General features: G+C 39.8%; 1 protein-coding gene across 1 annotated transcript in view; it reads left to right on the forward strand.

Moving 5' to 3' along the window:
* Nucleotides 1–14,490, forward strand: part of LOC140235293 (uncharacterized) — a 40,320-nt gene that overhangs the window by 8,945 nt on the left and 16,885 nt on the right. Inside the window, exons 8-11 of the mRNA XM_072315323.1 lie at nucleotides 570–950; nucleotides 1,767–1,895; nucleotides 3,064–3,168; nucleotides 4,325–4,420. Of these exons, the coding sequence (XP_072171424.1) occupies nucleotides 570–950; nucleotides 1,767–1,895; nucleotides 3,064–3,168; nucleotides 4,325–4,420 (711 nt within the window). The remainder of the gene's footprint in view (nucleotides 1–569; nucleotides 951–1,766; nucleotides 1,896–3,063; nucleotides 3,169–4,324; nucleotides 4,421–14,490) is intronic.

Genomic DNA, 14,490 nt, shown 5'->3' on the forward strand with positions numbered 1-14,490 from the left:
CCAATGAAACCTAGGTCAATGAAGGTGAACATTCAACACATTTGTGACAAACTTGTCATTTTAATATTTTGTCAATTTTGTGAAAATGTAATCACACATTGTCCACATGTACTATAGACCTATTAGGAGAATCATGCATTATGGCGGAGACATACCAGTCGCCTTAGCGACATTTCTAGTTTTTTTTTTTCAATAGTTAGGAGACATTTTGAGTTCAGGTTTACCTCTGTAAGTGTGGGTATGATTCCAGTGACAATTTTGAGCCCCACGACACTGTGAAAAGACGCTACTTGAAAACATGAATATCATTGTCATAATCATTACCATCATTATCATGATTACTATTTGCAGTGATATTAACAATTTGATTAACAGCAGTGTGATGATTAAAGATTATCGTTGTAATTATCACTAACAATTATAGTCATCATTACTTATTTGTGAAATCAAAAGCATCATCGTCGTCTTCATCATTGCTATCGTCAGAACCATTATCGTCATCATCTTTTCATCATATCTATGAATTTATATAATTACGTGAGTAAGCTGGTCTCCCATGATTCTTCCAGACGTCGATGAATGCGAGGAGGCGGGTCGCTGCGATCACTTCTGCGACAACACGGTGGGATCTTACCGCTGCAGTTGCATGCCGGGCTTCGAACTCGATGCCAACGGCAGGACGTGCACGCCCTTCTTCGCGATCGGACGCGGCAGCTTCCAAATCGAGGAGCCCTCGACCACGCCGTCAGTCCCCACCTCGGTGAAGCCAACGACCTCGCCGCAGACTTCGACGGAATATATATCATCCAGTGAGCCGCCATCTACCAGTAGGCCAACGACACCGTGCCCCGTGCTCGACTGCAGCGGTCAGGGGACCTTCGACCAGGAAACTTGTACATGCAACTGCGTGACTGGGTATAGCTTTGATAACGCGTTGTTAACGTGCACCGGTAAGTTAAAAACCTGCAGTACTAACGTCTTATACATTTCTAATGCCATTTTATGTTCGTCAAGGCCAATGACGACTCTACAGTGTTTTCTGCTTCAGATATAATGCGGAGGATAGAAGTATCCAATTTGAAGTATGAATAGGTATTGAATCTTTTGACGTCACCTAATTGAGCTCTGCTGTCCTGAGCGTCTCTCAAATGTAAACAAAATGATAGAAGAATAATGAAAGAGGGAAATCAGAAGAAAAAAAGATAATCAAAAGAAAACAAGTAGAGCATGAGTTTAGAAGAGATCCATAGAAGTGTAATTATTGGTCAGTCTTACAGCGAGTCCTACTAAACAACCGAAAGTGGTTGATCACCTTGTTGAATTCGGGCCTCATTGTACTAACTCTCTCAGCAAATCGAAATGATATATTTTATCCGTGCATCATCATGATGAGCGACCGAGCCATCTATTGCTGAGGAAAAGGGAATGATCAGATCATCACTGTCATCCAGATCTATTTCGGTGAAGCTCCGGGCGTGGTCCAATGGAAGGCTTTTCAAAGTGTGTCTCATCTTTAAGCAAACGTTATCATTTCAAATTCATGAAATTTTTCCGTCGAGATGTTTTCATTGCAACTGATTGACAAATTGCACTACATCAACGTAAATAAGCACTGAATTGATCATTGTTCTAGTAGTAGCCATGATAAAAGAAATCATGGGCGTAGATATGCTCGAGCAGGATTCGAACCTACGACCTGTCCGAACGTCTGTCCTGAGATCAGGTGGTTGTATGTTCGAATCCTGCTCGAGTTATCATTCTTTCAGACATTGACGAATGTTCACTGGAGGACAATGTTTGCGAGTTCTGTGAGAACACCCCTGGTTCCTATCGATGCCTCGCCTGCCCCATCGGGTTCCAACTCGATACTGAAACCGGTCGGTGTGTCAGAGACGGTAAGAAAGTCATGATCGGTTGTCCCCTATAGATGCTTATTTCGAGCAATCTCACTGCAATATTCTTGCCATGTTCGTAACAATCGCTGATGGTCACTAGCAAGAGTGAAATTTATATCGCTTCACAATAATTTATTCCGTTTTTGTAAACAAATCTCAACTGAAAGTCCTGCTTTTTGAATAAAGTAGGGAATGGATTACAGCATCGACATCAATATATTTATCCTTGCATTGTTGTTTTCAAGGAAAGAGGGTTACATTTGTGAAATTATAACCTAATTTTGTGAATGAGATTGCAAGATCCATTACTGTTTTGCGAAAACGGCAGAAAGTTTTGAGATTTCGTTACTATTTGCACTAAGAGATTTGCAGCTTCATTTCATTTAAGTCATTCAAGTAAACATGAACACAAAGCTGCGATAAATCTCATCCATGTTTCCCCTTTCATAAATTTGATCTGCAAGAGTAGAATTGTCCTTAATCTAAATGTCATCTTCTTTCTCTTTAGGTACTACAGTAGCTTTAGGTACTTTAGGTACTCTTTAGTAGCTTTAGGTACTCTTTACGTACTACAGTACCACGTCAAGCTCTGCTTATGATGATGGTCCCCTGTATTGATTTCTCCTTTGTTAATAGATACAGTATGCCTTAATATGTTATTTTGATTCATATGTCACTTCAGACTAATGTTGTTACGCAAATTATATATTTTTTTTTTTGGTATTGATTTGTATGTTATCTGTATTATTCTGTTTTCATTTGGAGAAAGAAAATGCAAAAATAAACCAAACAAAACAAACAAAGCTTATAGTTATTAATATATATATATATATATATATATATATAAACTTTGTATCAAACATATTCGAGAACATTGAGGACTGTATTTTATAATTTTGGTGACGATTACTGCAAGTATTATTGTTATCATCACTATCATCAATCATTAGTATTACCATGTCTGCTGTGACAGTTCCGATTATTGTTGCAGAAAGATATTCTTGCATTACCACGAGAGAAAACACTCAAGATTGATCATTAGGAGGTGATTGCATGTGTATTTCTCGTGCAACACAATGGTGAAGATTCCAACGGAAAAAAAAATGATGTGTAATTGGCATCATGGTATGATTTGTTAAGTTTGTTGTGTACACCTTGTCTTTTGCAGTGTGCAGCGTCGGGGAAGGCATGTTCTGCAGTAGGAACGGGTTCATCGACGAGCAGTCATGCGAATGTGTTTGTCATTCAGGCTACAACGGTGACACTTGTGAGAGTAAGCACTTCGGGTGCACGTCACGAGTCATACAACCCACGAGTCATACAACCCACGAGTCATACAGCCTATGAAATAGACACTAAGTAAATAAGACCAATGAGCTCTACATCAAGTAAAATAGGCCAACACGAGGCAAAAAAGGCTTACGAAACCAACAATACGTCATCGGGCTTAATGCACGCAGTATATATAGGTCTCGTGGGCTTTTTTTGCCTAGTGTCGGAGTCGTGGTCCTTGTTTGCCTAGTGTCGAACTCATGGGACTATTTGCCTAGTGTGGAGCTCGTGGGCCTTTTTTGCCTGGTGTCGAGATTGTGGGCTGTATGACTCCTGGACGTTTTTTCAATGTCAAACTCGTAAGCTGTATGACTCGTTGGTGTTGAGCTCGAGGGATGACCCAGTACAATATGTTAAGGATTTGAGTCCGTCCGATCGCCCAAGGGGAAATTCTCATCATCTCGTAGGTAGGGTCAGCGGGATGTTCCATGAAACCTAACATGCCTTAGAAAGACGTCTACAGGGTATATCCATACTTGTGGGTTTGTACGCTTTCTCCCCAAACGCTGGAAGTTAATCATGAACAGGATGGTGTAATAGTATGTGAATGTTTCGTCAGTATCACGGTCATCGCTTTTAAACATATCCTGGTTGTAGTGTGTTTCTACCCGTCATACGTTTTTAATGTAGACTAACAATCTTCTTTCCAGTAAATACCCTGCGACAAACTGTCCTTTTTTCTTGTTGTTGTTCGTTTTTCATATTATATCCATTTATTTTGTTTATTCTGCTTGTTAATTATTTCACAACCATGAGGTGCTACTTATACTAAGAAATTTAATTCTGCGATGTAAGATGCTCTCCGTTTCCCTGGTAATTTTAGTTGAATTCGCATGCGTAACGATAAAATTATTATGTACTCCAGAATTTCATTTCAACTTATCATTTGGATGGATTCATTGAATAGCTTGACATATACAATGACTTTGTCTTTTGCGTAGTGTCAATCAATCAGTCAGATCCCATTGCCAATATACATCTAGTCACATCCCCACTGGTCCTTCGTCACATTGTAATTTGATATCATTTTGATGAGAAAATTGTATCACTTACCAATATATATGTATTCATAAATGCCACATTCCCTTTCCCAACAGATAGATGCGCTGCTACGGACCGCACTTGCTGGCCATCGTACGAGGCCGAACCCCCTAGTGACGCCAGTCACTGCGATGTCTACTGCCCCGATAGTGGTAAATCGATCACAAACAAACGCAAACAAATCTCAAACAAACACACACTTTCTCTGATTACAAATCCTGGAAAATGATTTTAAGTTCAAACATCTTTTAAAACGTGTCTGTTCAAAAAGATACATGATGATTGTTAGATAATGATCTATGCAGCATTTTCTTGTTTCTGTAATTATCTTTTCGTGTTTATCTTTTTCCACTCTAAAACGCATAGAGACCTTGCCAAAGCTATTATATGCGCTATATAAGAACGGAAATAATAAAGATAATAATAGGGATGCACGTCACGAGTTCGGCACCCACGAACAAGGGCGTAGCGAGGGGGGGTGTTTTGGGTGTTCAAACACCCCCCTTTGCCGAAATGGGGGTGTTTGAGGTGTTCAAACACCTCCCTTGGGCAAAAGGGAGGTGTTTAAGCTGGTCAACACCCCTCTTCAACAATGTTTAGATGTTAAAAAAATGAAACAAAAGCTGCCTTTACCGCTTTTATTTCCGTTTTGAATTCCGCCTTTCCTTTCCTTTGTGTTCATTTTCTTTCCCTCTCTCTCTCTCTCTCTCTTCCCTGCTTTGCTTTCTGGCCGAATCGCGAAGATACAGTGCGCATAATGTTCACCGTTTACCGGTATTATACCGTACGCGGTACCGTAAATAGTATGTATGATGCATAATTATTATGTGTGTGCAATGCATGCTATACCGATTCTGTGACGCGCTTTGTGTATTATCGAAGCATCGACGTTTCTACTTCTTCTTTTCTTTCTTTTCCTCACCTTCTTGTCTTTTTTACTCCTTTTTTTCTTCATGTTTTTTCTTTTCCTTTTTTTTTTGCGTTTTGGGGGCGACCACACTCATCGTCCCCCTGGCTACACGGGTGTGGTCTGGATCAGGTTCTCCCATTAATATTGTTTATACACAAAATGCGTCGGTTACTTATCCAATGCTGTTTTGCGCCCTATTCCATAATTATGCATGGCAGGCGTTACACCAAAAACGGCGATCTATCCGGTCTTCCCCTCTCCATTATCTTTTGTAAAAGTAATTCATGAAATTGGGGTCTTAAGTCTTAACTATGATGCTTCATACATTTATTACTAGTAGTAACATTGGTTATACGAGCACAATTTCGCCGGCGGAGGGGAGGGGAGCTGAACCTTTCGGCTTTTTGCCAAATTATCAACTTCCTTATTTTCCCAAAATAAAGTGAGAAAAAACGCTACGCAATGCACTGCCTCAAATTTTGATTTTTTGTTCTTAATAATTGAAGTTAATTTAAGCTAATTTGTGTGTGTGTGGGGGGGGGGGGATCCAGACTATTAACACTAATATAAAAACAAAAGCCTTTAGCTGCCACTTCCATTTCCGGAAAGTGAATAATTTTTATTCCTCCAAAGTTAAGCTACTATTACTCTGTCTCATGATTTGACCACAAATTTTGAAGATAAAATGATATGCAATAATTTGAATGAGTTTTGATAATATAATTATTAGACCCATTCATATCCGGATTTTACTCTTTTCTTCCTTTTTTTTTTTGTTGGCGGAGGCGCACAAAACTAAAAGTTCCTAATTTTTTCACGATCGACACTCCTAATAGCCCTGTCATGACGTGCCAGTATCAGCAGACCTAAGTTAGTTCTGTTCTGTAGTGTCTGGTGTGGGAATATTTTATTCGCCAACGCAGTGCCTGTGCAAGACGAAAATGGGAAGTTGTTGCAATGAAAGATTTTTTTGTAATGATTCAACTAGGTATCGACTAAGATTTTACACTTAATGTCTAAAATCATTTAATATCAAATTATTTGCATTTAATGCCCTTTTTGAACACCGCCAATATTACCGGGGGATGCATGTATGTTCTTGAGGGACGCACATTGCAACGTGCATTGCCCCCCCCCCCCACACACACACCATGGGCGTAAATCCCGGGGGATGGGGAGATATATCCCCCCCCCCCCGAAATGGAGGAGGGGGGAAGGCCTGTACAATCATCCCCCCCCCGAAATTTGAGGGAAAAAATGGAGGAAGCAGAAATGTGATTGCATCAATTTTGGCATATTGCATGGCGTTCGTACGCCCGCCTCCAGACAGGTAACAGAGCTGAATAGTCTTGTAGGATAATGTATACATAATTTTCTCAAGCGCTCGCTCGCTTCGCTCGCTCGCAAAGACAGTAATATCGACATAAGGTATGACCCAGACGTTGACAACGTCCAATAGTATAGCCCTATAGGCCTACATTGTAAACATGTAAATCCAAAATTTCACCATAAGTGTGCACCAGATCGCTTAATTTCAGGTCTGAAAATGCAAAATCTTCCTCGTCTGAGAGGGGGGTATCCCCCTCCGACACCCTCCCCCCATTCGGTCGCTCCGCTCCCTCGCACAGATATTCCAACTCCGAGTTCCTCCCCCACCCACCATCATTACAGAACGATGCCTCTGGGATGATTGCTTTATTGACTTAAATCAAGAAAATAGAAAAATACAATACCTACAGGAAAATAATACCGGTACGTTATTACATACAAAGAAATGGAGATCCATATTACCATTTCATTGAATATATTTGGGCATTATTCAGGGCTATGCTACGTTTTTAAAGGGGGGGGGGGGTCAAAATCACCTGTCAGTCAAGAAGAAAGAAAATCAAAAGATAAGAGAAACAACAGCAAAAACTCCTCGTTCTTTCAAGGTCTGATTTTCCACCAAAAGTCGGCTGACAAGCAAAAGAAAAAAAAAAACCAAACAAAAACAAAAAGTCTTCATATTTTTGCTGCCACTTGCCTCATACTTTATATTTCATGCAAAACAGTGGTACATTCGATCCCTGTTAAGTGTGTGTGTGTGTGGGGGGGGGGGGGCGCCAAGCTCCCCCCCCCCCCCCGCATCCGCTCGTAAAAAAAAAAGAATAAAAAACTTACCAAAATTGTAATTCAAGGGTTACTAAACTGCTTTTGAAATCGACATGAAAGGGGGATCAAGAAATAAGATATTTTTTCTAAGATTTCTTGTAACCATAATTAAAGAGGTATATAACGTGAAACATTGTGCAAAAAGTCCGGAGCCGACAAAATATTGCGATTCAGCATGATTCCTGGTTGGCATTCTGAATATAAGCAGGATGTGTGCAGTGTACTCAGAAGTCAGAACATCCGAACGGCAAAAAGAGTCGCTGTAACGTTGCGCAATTTGATGTAGAATGTACACCTTTGTACCTTACGCTTCGTTTATTATATCAAAGCTAGATCATTAATGATTTTGCAGTGTTGCTTTACATACTAGTTTATATCAAAATGCCTTGCATTGCCAATAATAAGACTTGACCTGGGCTATTTCCAAACTTTTTCATGTACATAAAACACACACACACACAAACACAAACAATAATATAAGAGGATGTTCTAAAGTGCAGGTTTTGGATATCCTTCTCCCATTTGGTCACTTCGACGTCCCCTCGCTGGTCATACCTCCCCAAATCATGAACATAAACAGACACCATTGACTACCCCCTCAATTTCCAAAGCGTAAAAATATAGCTACAAAAGGCAGTTTTTGGAGTGCAAAATGTCAAAATTTTCAAGCTCACTCGGTCCGCTCGATCGCATTTAATCGCTATGCCATTCTCCTGATGTTGCTGCCAGTAATTGCCAGTAGTTGCGCCCGGTGCGCCCCCTTATTATAAAGTATAGCTACAAACGGCAGTTTTGAGACTGAAAAATGTCAAAATTTTCAAGCTCACTCGCTCCACTCGCTCACATTTAGTTGTTATGCTATTCTCCTGATGTCACTGCCAGTTATTGACAGCAGTTGCGCCCGTTGCACCCCCCCCCCTTAATTTCCAAAGCCAAAAAAGTATAGCTACAAACGGCAGTTTTGGGACTGCAAAATCTCAAAATTTTCAAGCTCACTCGCATTTAATCGCTATGCCATTCTGCTGATGTTGGTACCAGTAATTGCCAGCAGTTGCGCCCGGTGCGCCCCTCCCCTTGATTTCCAAAGTGAAAAAATACAGCTACACAAACGGCAGTTTTGGGACTGTAAAATGTCAAAATTTGCAGGCTCACTAGCTGCGCTCGCTCGCATATTATAATCTTTATGTTATTCTCCTAATGTTGCTGCCAGTAATTGCCAGCAGTTGCACCCGGTGCCCCCCTTAATTTCCAAAGCGAAAAAAAAAAAAAAAAATATAGCTACAACCGGCAGTTTTGGGACTGCATGTAAAATGTCAAAATTTTCAAGATCGCTCGCTTCGCTCGCTCGCATAATAATCGTTATGTCATTCTCCTGATGTCGCTGGCAGTAATTGCCGGCAATTGCGTCCGGAGCGCCCCCTAATTTCCAGAGCGAAAAAATATAGCTACACAAACGGCAGTTTTGGGACAGTAAACTGTCAAAATTTTCATGCTCGCTCGCTTCGCTCGCTCGCATTAATCGTGATGCCATTCTCCCGATGTTGCTGCCAGTAATTACCAGCAGTTGCGCCCGTTGCGCCCCCTTAATTTCCAAAGCAAAAAAATAGAGCTACAACCGGCAGTTTTGGGACTGTAAAATGTTAAAATTTTCAAGCTCGCTCCCTTCGCTCGCTCGCATATTATAATCGTTATGTCATTCTCCTGATGTCGCTGCCAGTAATTGCCAGCAGTTGCGCCCGGTGCGCCCCCTTAATTTCCAAAGCGACATAAATATCGCTACAACCGGCAGTTTGGAGACTGTAAAATGTCAAAATTTTCAAGATCGCTCGCTTCGCTCGCTCGCATATACTCGTTATGTCATTCTCCTGATGTCGTTGCCAGTAATTGCCAGCAGTTGCGTCCGGTGCGCCCACTTAATTTCCAAAGCGAAAAAATATAGCTACAAACGGCAGTTTGGGGACTGTAAAATGTCAAAATTTTCAACCTTGCTCGCTCCGCTCGCTCGCATTCATTTCAATTGTTATGTAATTCTCCTGATGTTGCTGCCAGTAATTTGTCGTTTCACACCGTCATTCCATAATCTATAAGGGAAAAAAATGACTGCGCAGTGGAATGTATCATATTCCGTTATGTATTGCAGTCCCCATTACAGTTTCCAGACTGACAGCACACGCACATACGCGCACACACACATACACACGCACGTACGCACAAGCATGCATACACACCCTCAAAATTACTTTTCCACGAGGTGCCCCCCCCCCCCCCCTGTCTTGACCAACCCGCCACGGTACGTCACTGGCTGCACCCGTCCGGTTATGGGCTTGTAATCGTGGTGGTGGTGACTATCGCCGATCACCTCCCCCCCCCCCCCCTCCCCACACTCCTCAACATGGATTTACGCCGTTGACACACACACACTTGTTCAACGTCCGTTGGCAAAAGCATACGGATTTGGGAGCCCACAGACACGACGTAGCAATTTTAGGCTACTGCATGAGAAACTTCTGCTGCGTCCGGGCTGTGTTTGGGCCACGGATTCACTCCCCGTATGGATGATGCGCGTGCTCTCTACAGCCATCGAGCGCACAACGAATTGACACCGTGCGTCTTTTACGAAAAAATATAAAAGACGCCCGGTGTCGGGGGGGGGGGGCACATTATGCCCCCCTACCAGATTTTCATTTGCCACTCCTTCGCCCTTTATCCGATTTCAACCAAATTTGGTGACTTTTCCTAAAATCTTATTGCGAACATTTTGATATATAATTCAGCTATATTTGATGTTGCTGGTTGCCATGGCAACCATAAACTGACAACCATGTCAGTCACATTTTGCATCTTTTTTTCTGTTCCCATTTTATTTAACAGCATTACAGTAGATGAAATGGGTGTTTCTTGGCTGAAATTTGTTGAACGAGTAAAATTTGAAGTAATTATGGTCCTGGAAAGTTTTTCTTATTATTTCCTATGTTTTTATGTGACAAAGGCATAAAACAATAGATATAACAGAGATAATTGAAAACAATAATACTTTCTAAAGATTGCCCTTCTATTTTGTGATATTTTGATTCCCTCACCCAAGCTATGCCTCTAACATCATTAGTTCTTCATATTTTCAATTTGTAATCTTGAAATTCCACTATTATGCAAATATGAAATGTCATAACTGTACATGTACCCATCCCAAACATTTCATCTCAGGTCTCATAATGTATTATTATGTTGACACGAATAGCGCCCCCATGTGGTGACCTTGAGAAATTACAACCATAACAAATAATAAGATTTCACTTGTTTATCACTTGTGACAAATATGAAAATGATTGGTCTATGATAAGACATATATAATGGGGATAAAGAAATTATGCAGAAAAATCATGTTTTTAGCACATTTCCTATGTATTTCTTTATATTTTGGAAACTAGCGCCCTCCATGGGTGACCTTGAGAAAATTCAAATGTACTGTCATGTAGAGTATGAGTTACTCTACCCATGTGCCAAATATGACAACGATACATCAAATAATAAAAAAGTTATAAAGGGGGGCACAATGTGCCCCCCCCCCCCCGGGCCTGCGAGGGGTCAAAATAGCTTGGGCTTAATAAGGTTAAACACCCCCCTCTAAAAAATCCTGGCTACGCCTATGCCCACGAATCATACAACTCACGAATCATGCAGCCCATGAGTCACACAGCCCATGTGCTCAACACTAGCACTATGCAAATAAGGCCCATAAGTCCCACGAGTGCTGTTCGATATTCCGAAGGTTCGATATTCCGAAGGTTCGTTATTCCGAAGGTTCGCTAATCCGAAACACACAAAGTCCCTATACCTATAGGTTCGTTAATCCGAAAATGAAAAAGGGTTCGTTAATCCGAACATTTGTGGCGTTATTCCGAAGGTTCGTTATTCCGAAGATTTGTTCATCTGAAAATGAAATTCGGAAATACGAACCTTCGGAATAACAAATCTTCGGACTGAAGAGCCTTCGGAATAACGAACCTTCGGAATAACGAGCTGTAACCAGTCCCACACCAGACAAACATGGGCCCACGAGTTCGACACTGAGCAAACAAGGCCCACGAGACATGCACATTAAGCCTAGTGATGTAGTGTCTAACTCGTGGACTGTATGACTCGTGGGTGTCGGTCTGATTTTGATTGATTGATTTTATTTTCCGTATAAAAACAACAACGGCTGGATAGCCCATATTCAGCGATGCCAACATGGCATCGCTGGTCTTCCATGGGGTCCAGAACATGGAAGTTATACAAATACAATGTGACATTGTGAAATACATAACTCTTGTAAAAATGTACATATTTGAAATACAGTATACATAGATTGAGAGAAAGAAAACAACAACAGCAACATCGAATGGCGAATAGCAAAAGAGAAGGATACAAATGAAAGGGAGTGGAAAAATGATAAATCATAACTTTCAATAACCTGTACTAATTCAAATACTTCTGTAATAACTCTTTTTCATCAGCAAAAAGAAAAAAAAATAAATCAACGGGGCAGTGACCTTAAACATACTTATTTTAGATTTAAATATATGAACACTGGGGGAAATTTTGATATCCATGGGAAGGTCATTATATTCCTTAGCATATTTATACTTAAATGATTTCTTCAAATATTCAGTTCTAGGTTTGGGAAGTCTTAATTTTTGCCCAAAACGGGAGGGGTAGGAATGAATTACAATTTCAAATTCATCTTTTAAATAAGAAGGAGTTAAATTGTTCATTATCTTATACATAAGAGTAAGGGAGTGATGATGCCTTCTTTGGTCAAGGAGTTGCCAATTCAAAGCGTTATGCATTTCGAGAACAGAAACATGAGAATCAGGTTGTAATCTTAATATAATTCGGCCAGCCCTATTCTGTAATTTTTGTAGCTTATCTAGGTGTTTCTTAAACGATGACCCATATATAATGTCTCCATAATCAAAGTGAGGAAGAATCAATGACTTATAAATTAATTTCAGAATCGATTCACTTACAGAGTGTCTTAGTCTACCGAGAAAACCTACCATCTTTCCAATACTCATCAACATCTTTTCAATATGATATTTCCAATTTAAATTTTCATCACACCACAGACCTAAGTATTTAAAAACACGTACTTGATTCAGAGGAGTGTTGTGTAGCGAGACTCGTAAAACATTTTGTTTGGACATCATGTGGTTGCTTCCAAATAACATGCATACAGTTTTCTGACAATTTACACTTAACTTATTTTGACACATCCAGTTATACACATTTTCTAAATCCAGATTAAGAGCAAGTTCAATGTTGTATACTGAAGAATGAGAAAAATATAAAACGGTGTCATCGGCATATAATTGCACTTTACATACTTTAATATATTGTACCAAATCATTGATATAGATTATAAAAAGCAGTGGTCCTAAAAGGGACCCTTGAGGGACCCCGCACGTTATATTAGATTCGGAGGAAAGTTTGGAGTTGACCAATGTTTGGCAGACTCTGTCCGTCATATAACTTCTCAACCAAGCTCCGGGGGTACCATCAATGCCTATTTCCTTAAGCTTCCTCATTAGTATATCACAGTTCACTGTGTCGAAAGCTTTTCTGAGGTCGACAAAAACAGCTCCTGTATATTCATTTCTATCAATTGCATGAAGCCAGTCATCCGTGACTTTCATAAGGGTAGTAATAGTTGAGTGTTGTGGTCTAAAACCAGATTGCACAGACGTCAGAATGTTGTTTTTGTGTAGGTAAGCTAGTATCTGTCTTTGAACAACTCGTTCGAGAATTTTTGAAACACATGACAATATTGAAATAGGTCGATAATTTGAGGGATAATCTTTATGCCCGTTTTTATGAATTGGAATGATTTTTGCCCTTTTCCATGGCTTGGGAAACTTACCACTTAACAGAGACAGATTAATCAAATCAGCAATGCTATGTGATATATCAAAAGCGCATAATTTCAGCATATAAACAGATATCTTATCAAAACCAATGGATTTAACCTCTTTCAAATTACGAATGATTTTATAAACTTCACTTTCCGTCACCAAAGTAAATTCAAATATATCATTAACAGAGTTAGCTTTACTGTGAATAAAAGGTGCATCAGGAATTTGCTCTGCTAAAGTACTTCCCACTGTGGCGAAAAATTCATTAAAATGATCAGCAGTTTCAATAAAATTATCAGAATTCACATGGACTGAGCTATCACATTTCTTACTTGGTATGATAGATTTCAACAAACTCCAAGTAGATCTGGAATTTTTACTATTTTGGGAGAATTTATCAACATAATATTTTTTCTTTACTTCCCGAACTTCCGCTGTAACTTTATTTCGTAACTTTCGATACTCATTCATCATATTTTCATCTTTACATTTATATGCTTTCTTTTTAGCTTTATCTCGTTTCTTCATAAGTCTATAGATATCAGAAGTCATCCAAGGTGAAAAATTATCTTTTACTCTTTTACACCGTTCAGGCATATGTTTTTCAATAACATTTAGAAACAAATTCTGCCGTAATTCAACAGCTTCGTCGATAGACTCAGATTCTCTAATCTTTTCCCACGGTTGATTGTGAATATCAATTCTGAAGTCATCAATATTTAAATTTTTCCGACTTCTGAAATTTATAATTCTTGAAGAAAATGAAATATCAGACTTGTAAGTCATAATACTAATCGAATGATCACTCATTCCATTGTGAATTACATCAAAACTCTTCACTTTAAAGGGATTGTTAGTTACAATGTGATCAACCAAAGTAGCAGAAAGATTAGTTATCCGGGTCGGTTCAGTGCAATTTATCTGTGTCAACGCGTACGTAGTATTAAGATCAATATACCTTTTGGTGACACCAGATAAAGGCTGGGACAATAAATCACAGTTTATATCTCCTACCAGGACTGTATCACAACCTAAACTGTCTACATAACTAAGGAAATTTTCATATAAATCAAAGACACCGATATTACAAGAGGGGGGTCGGTACCAAGTAGTGAACACCATTGCCTTTGAACGCTTCAAATAAACCTTGACTGCAAGCACTTCTAACTCATTCAAACTTTCATGTATGAGGTTCTCAAAATGAATCGACTTATGAACATATATCGCTACTCCTCCACCTTGACGAGTTCTATCTTTTCGCACCAGT

The sequence above is a fragment of the Diadema setosum genome, chromosome 11 (assembly GCF_964275005.1).
Source record: "Diadema setosum chromosome 11, eeDiaSeto1, whole genome shotgun sequence".
Taxonomy (NCBI): domain Eukaryota; kingdom Metazoa; phylum Echinodermata; class Echinoidea; order Diadematoida; family Diadematidae; genus Diadema; species Diadema setosum.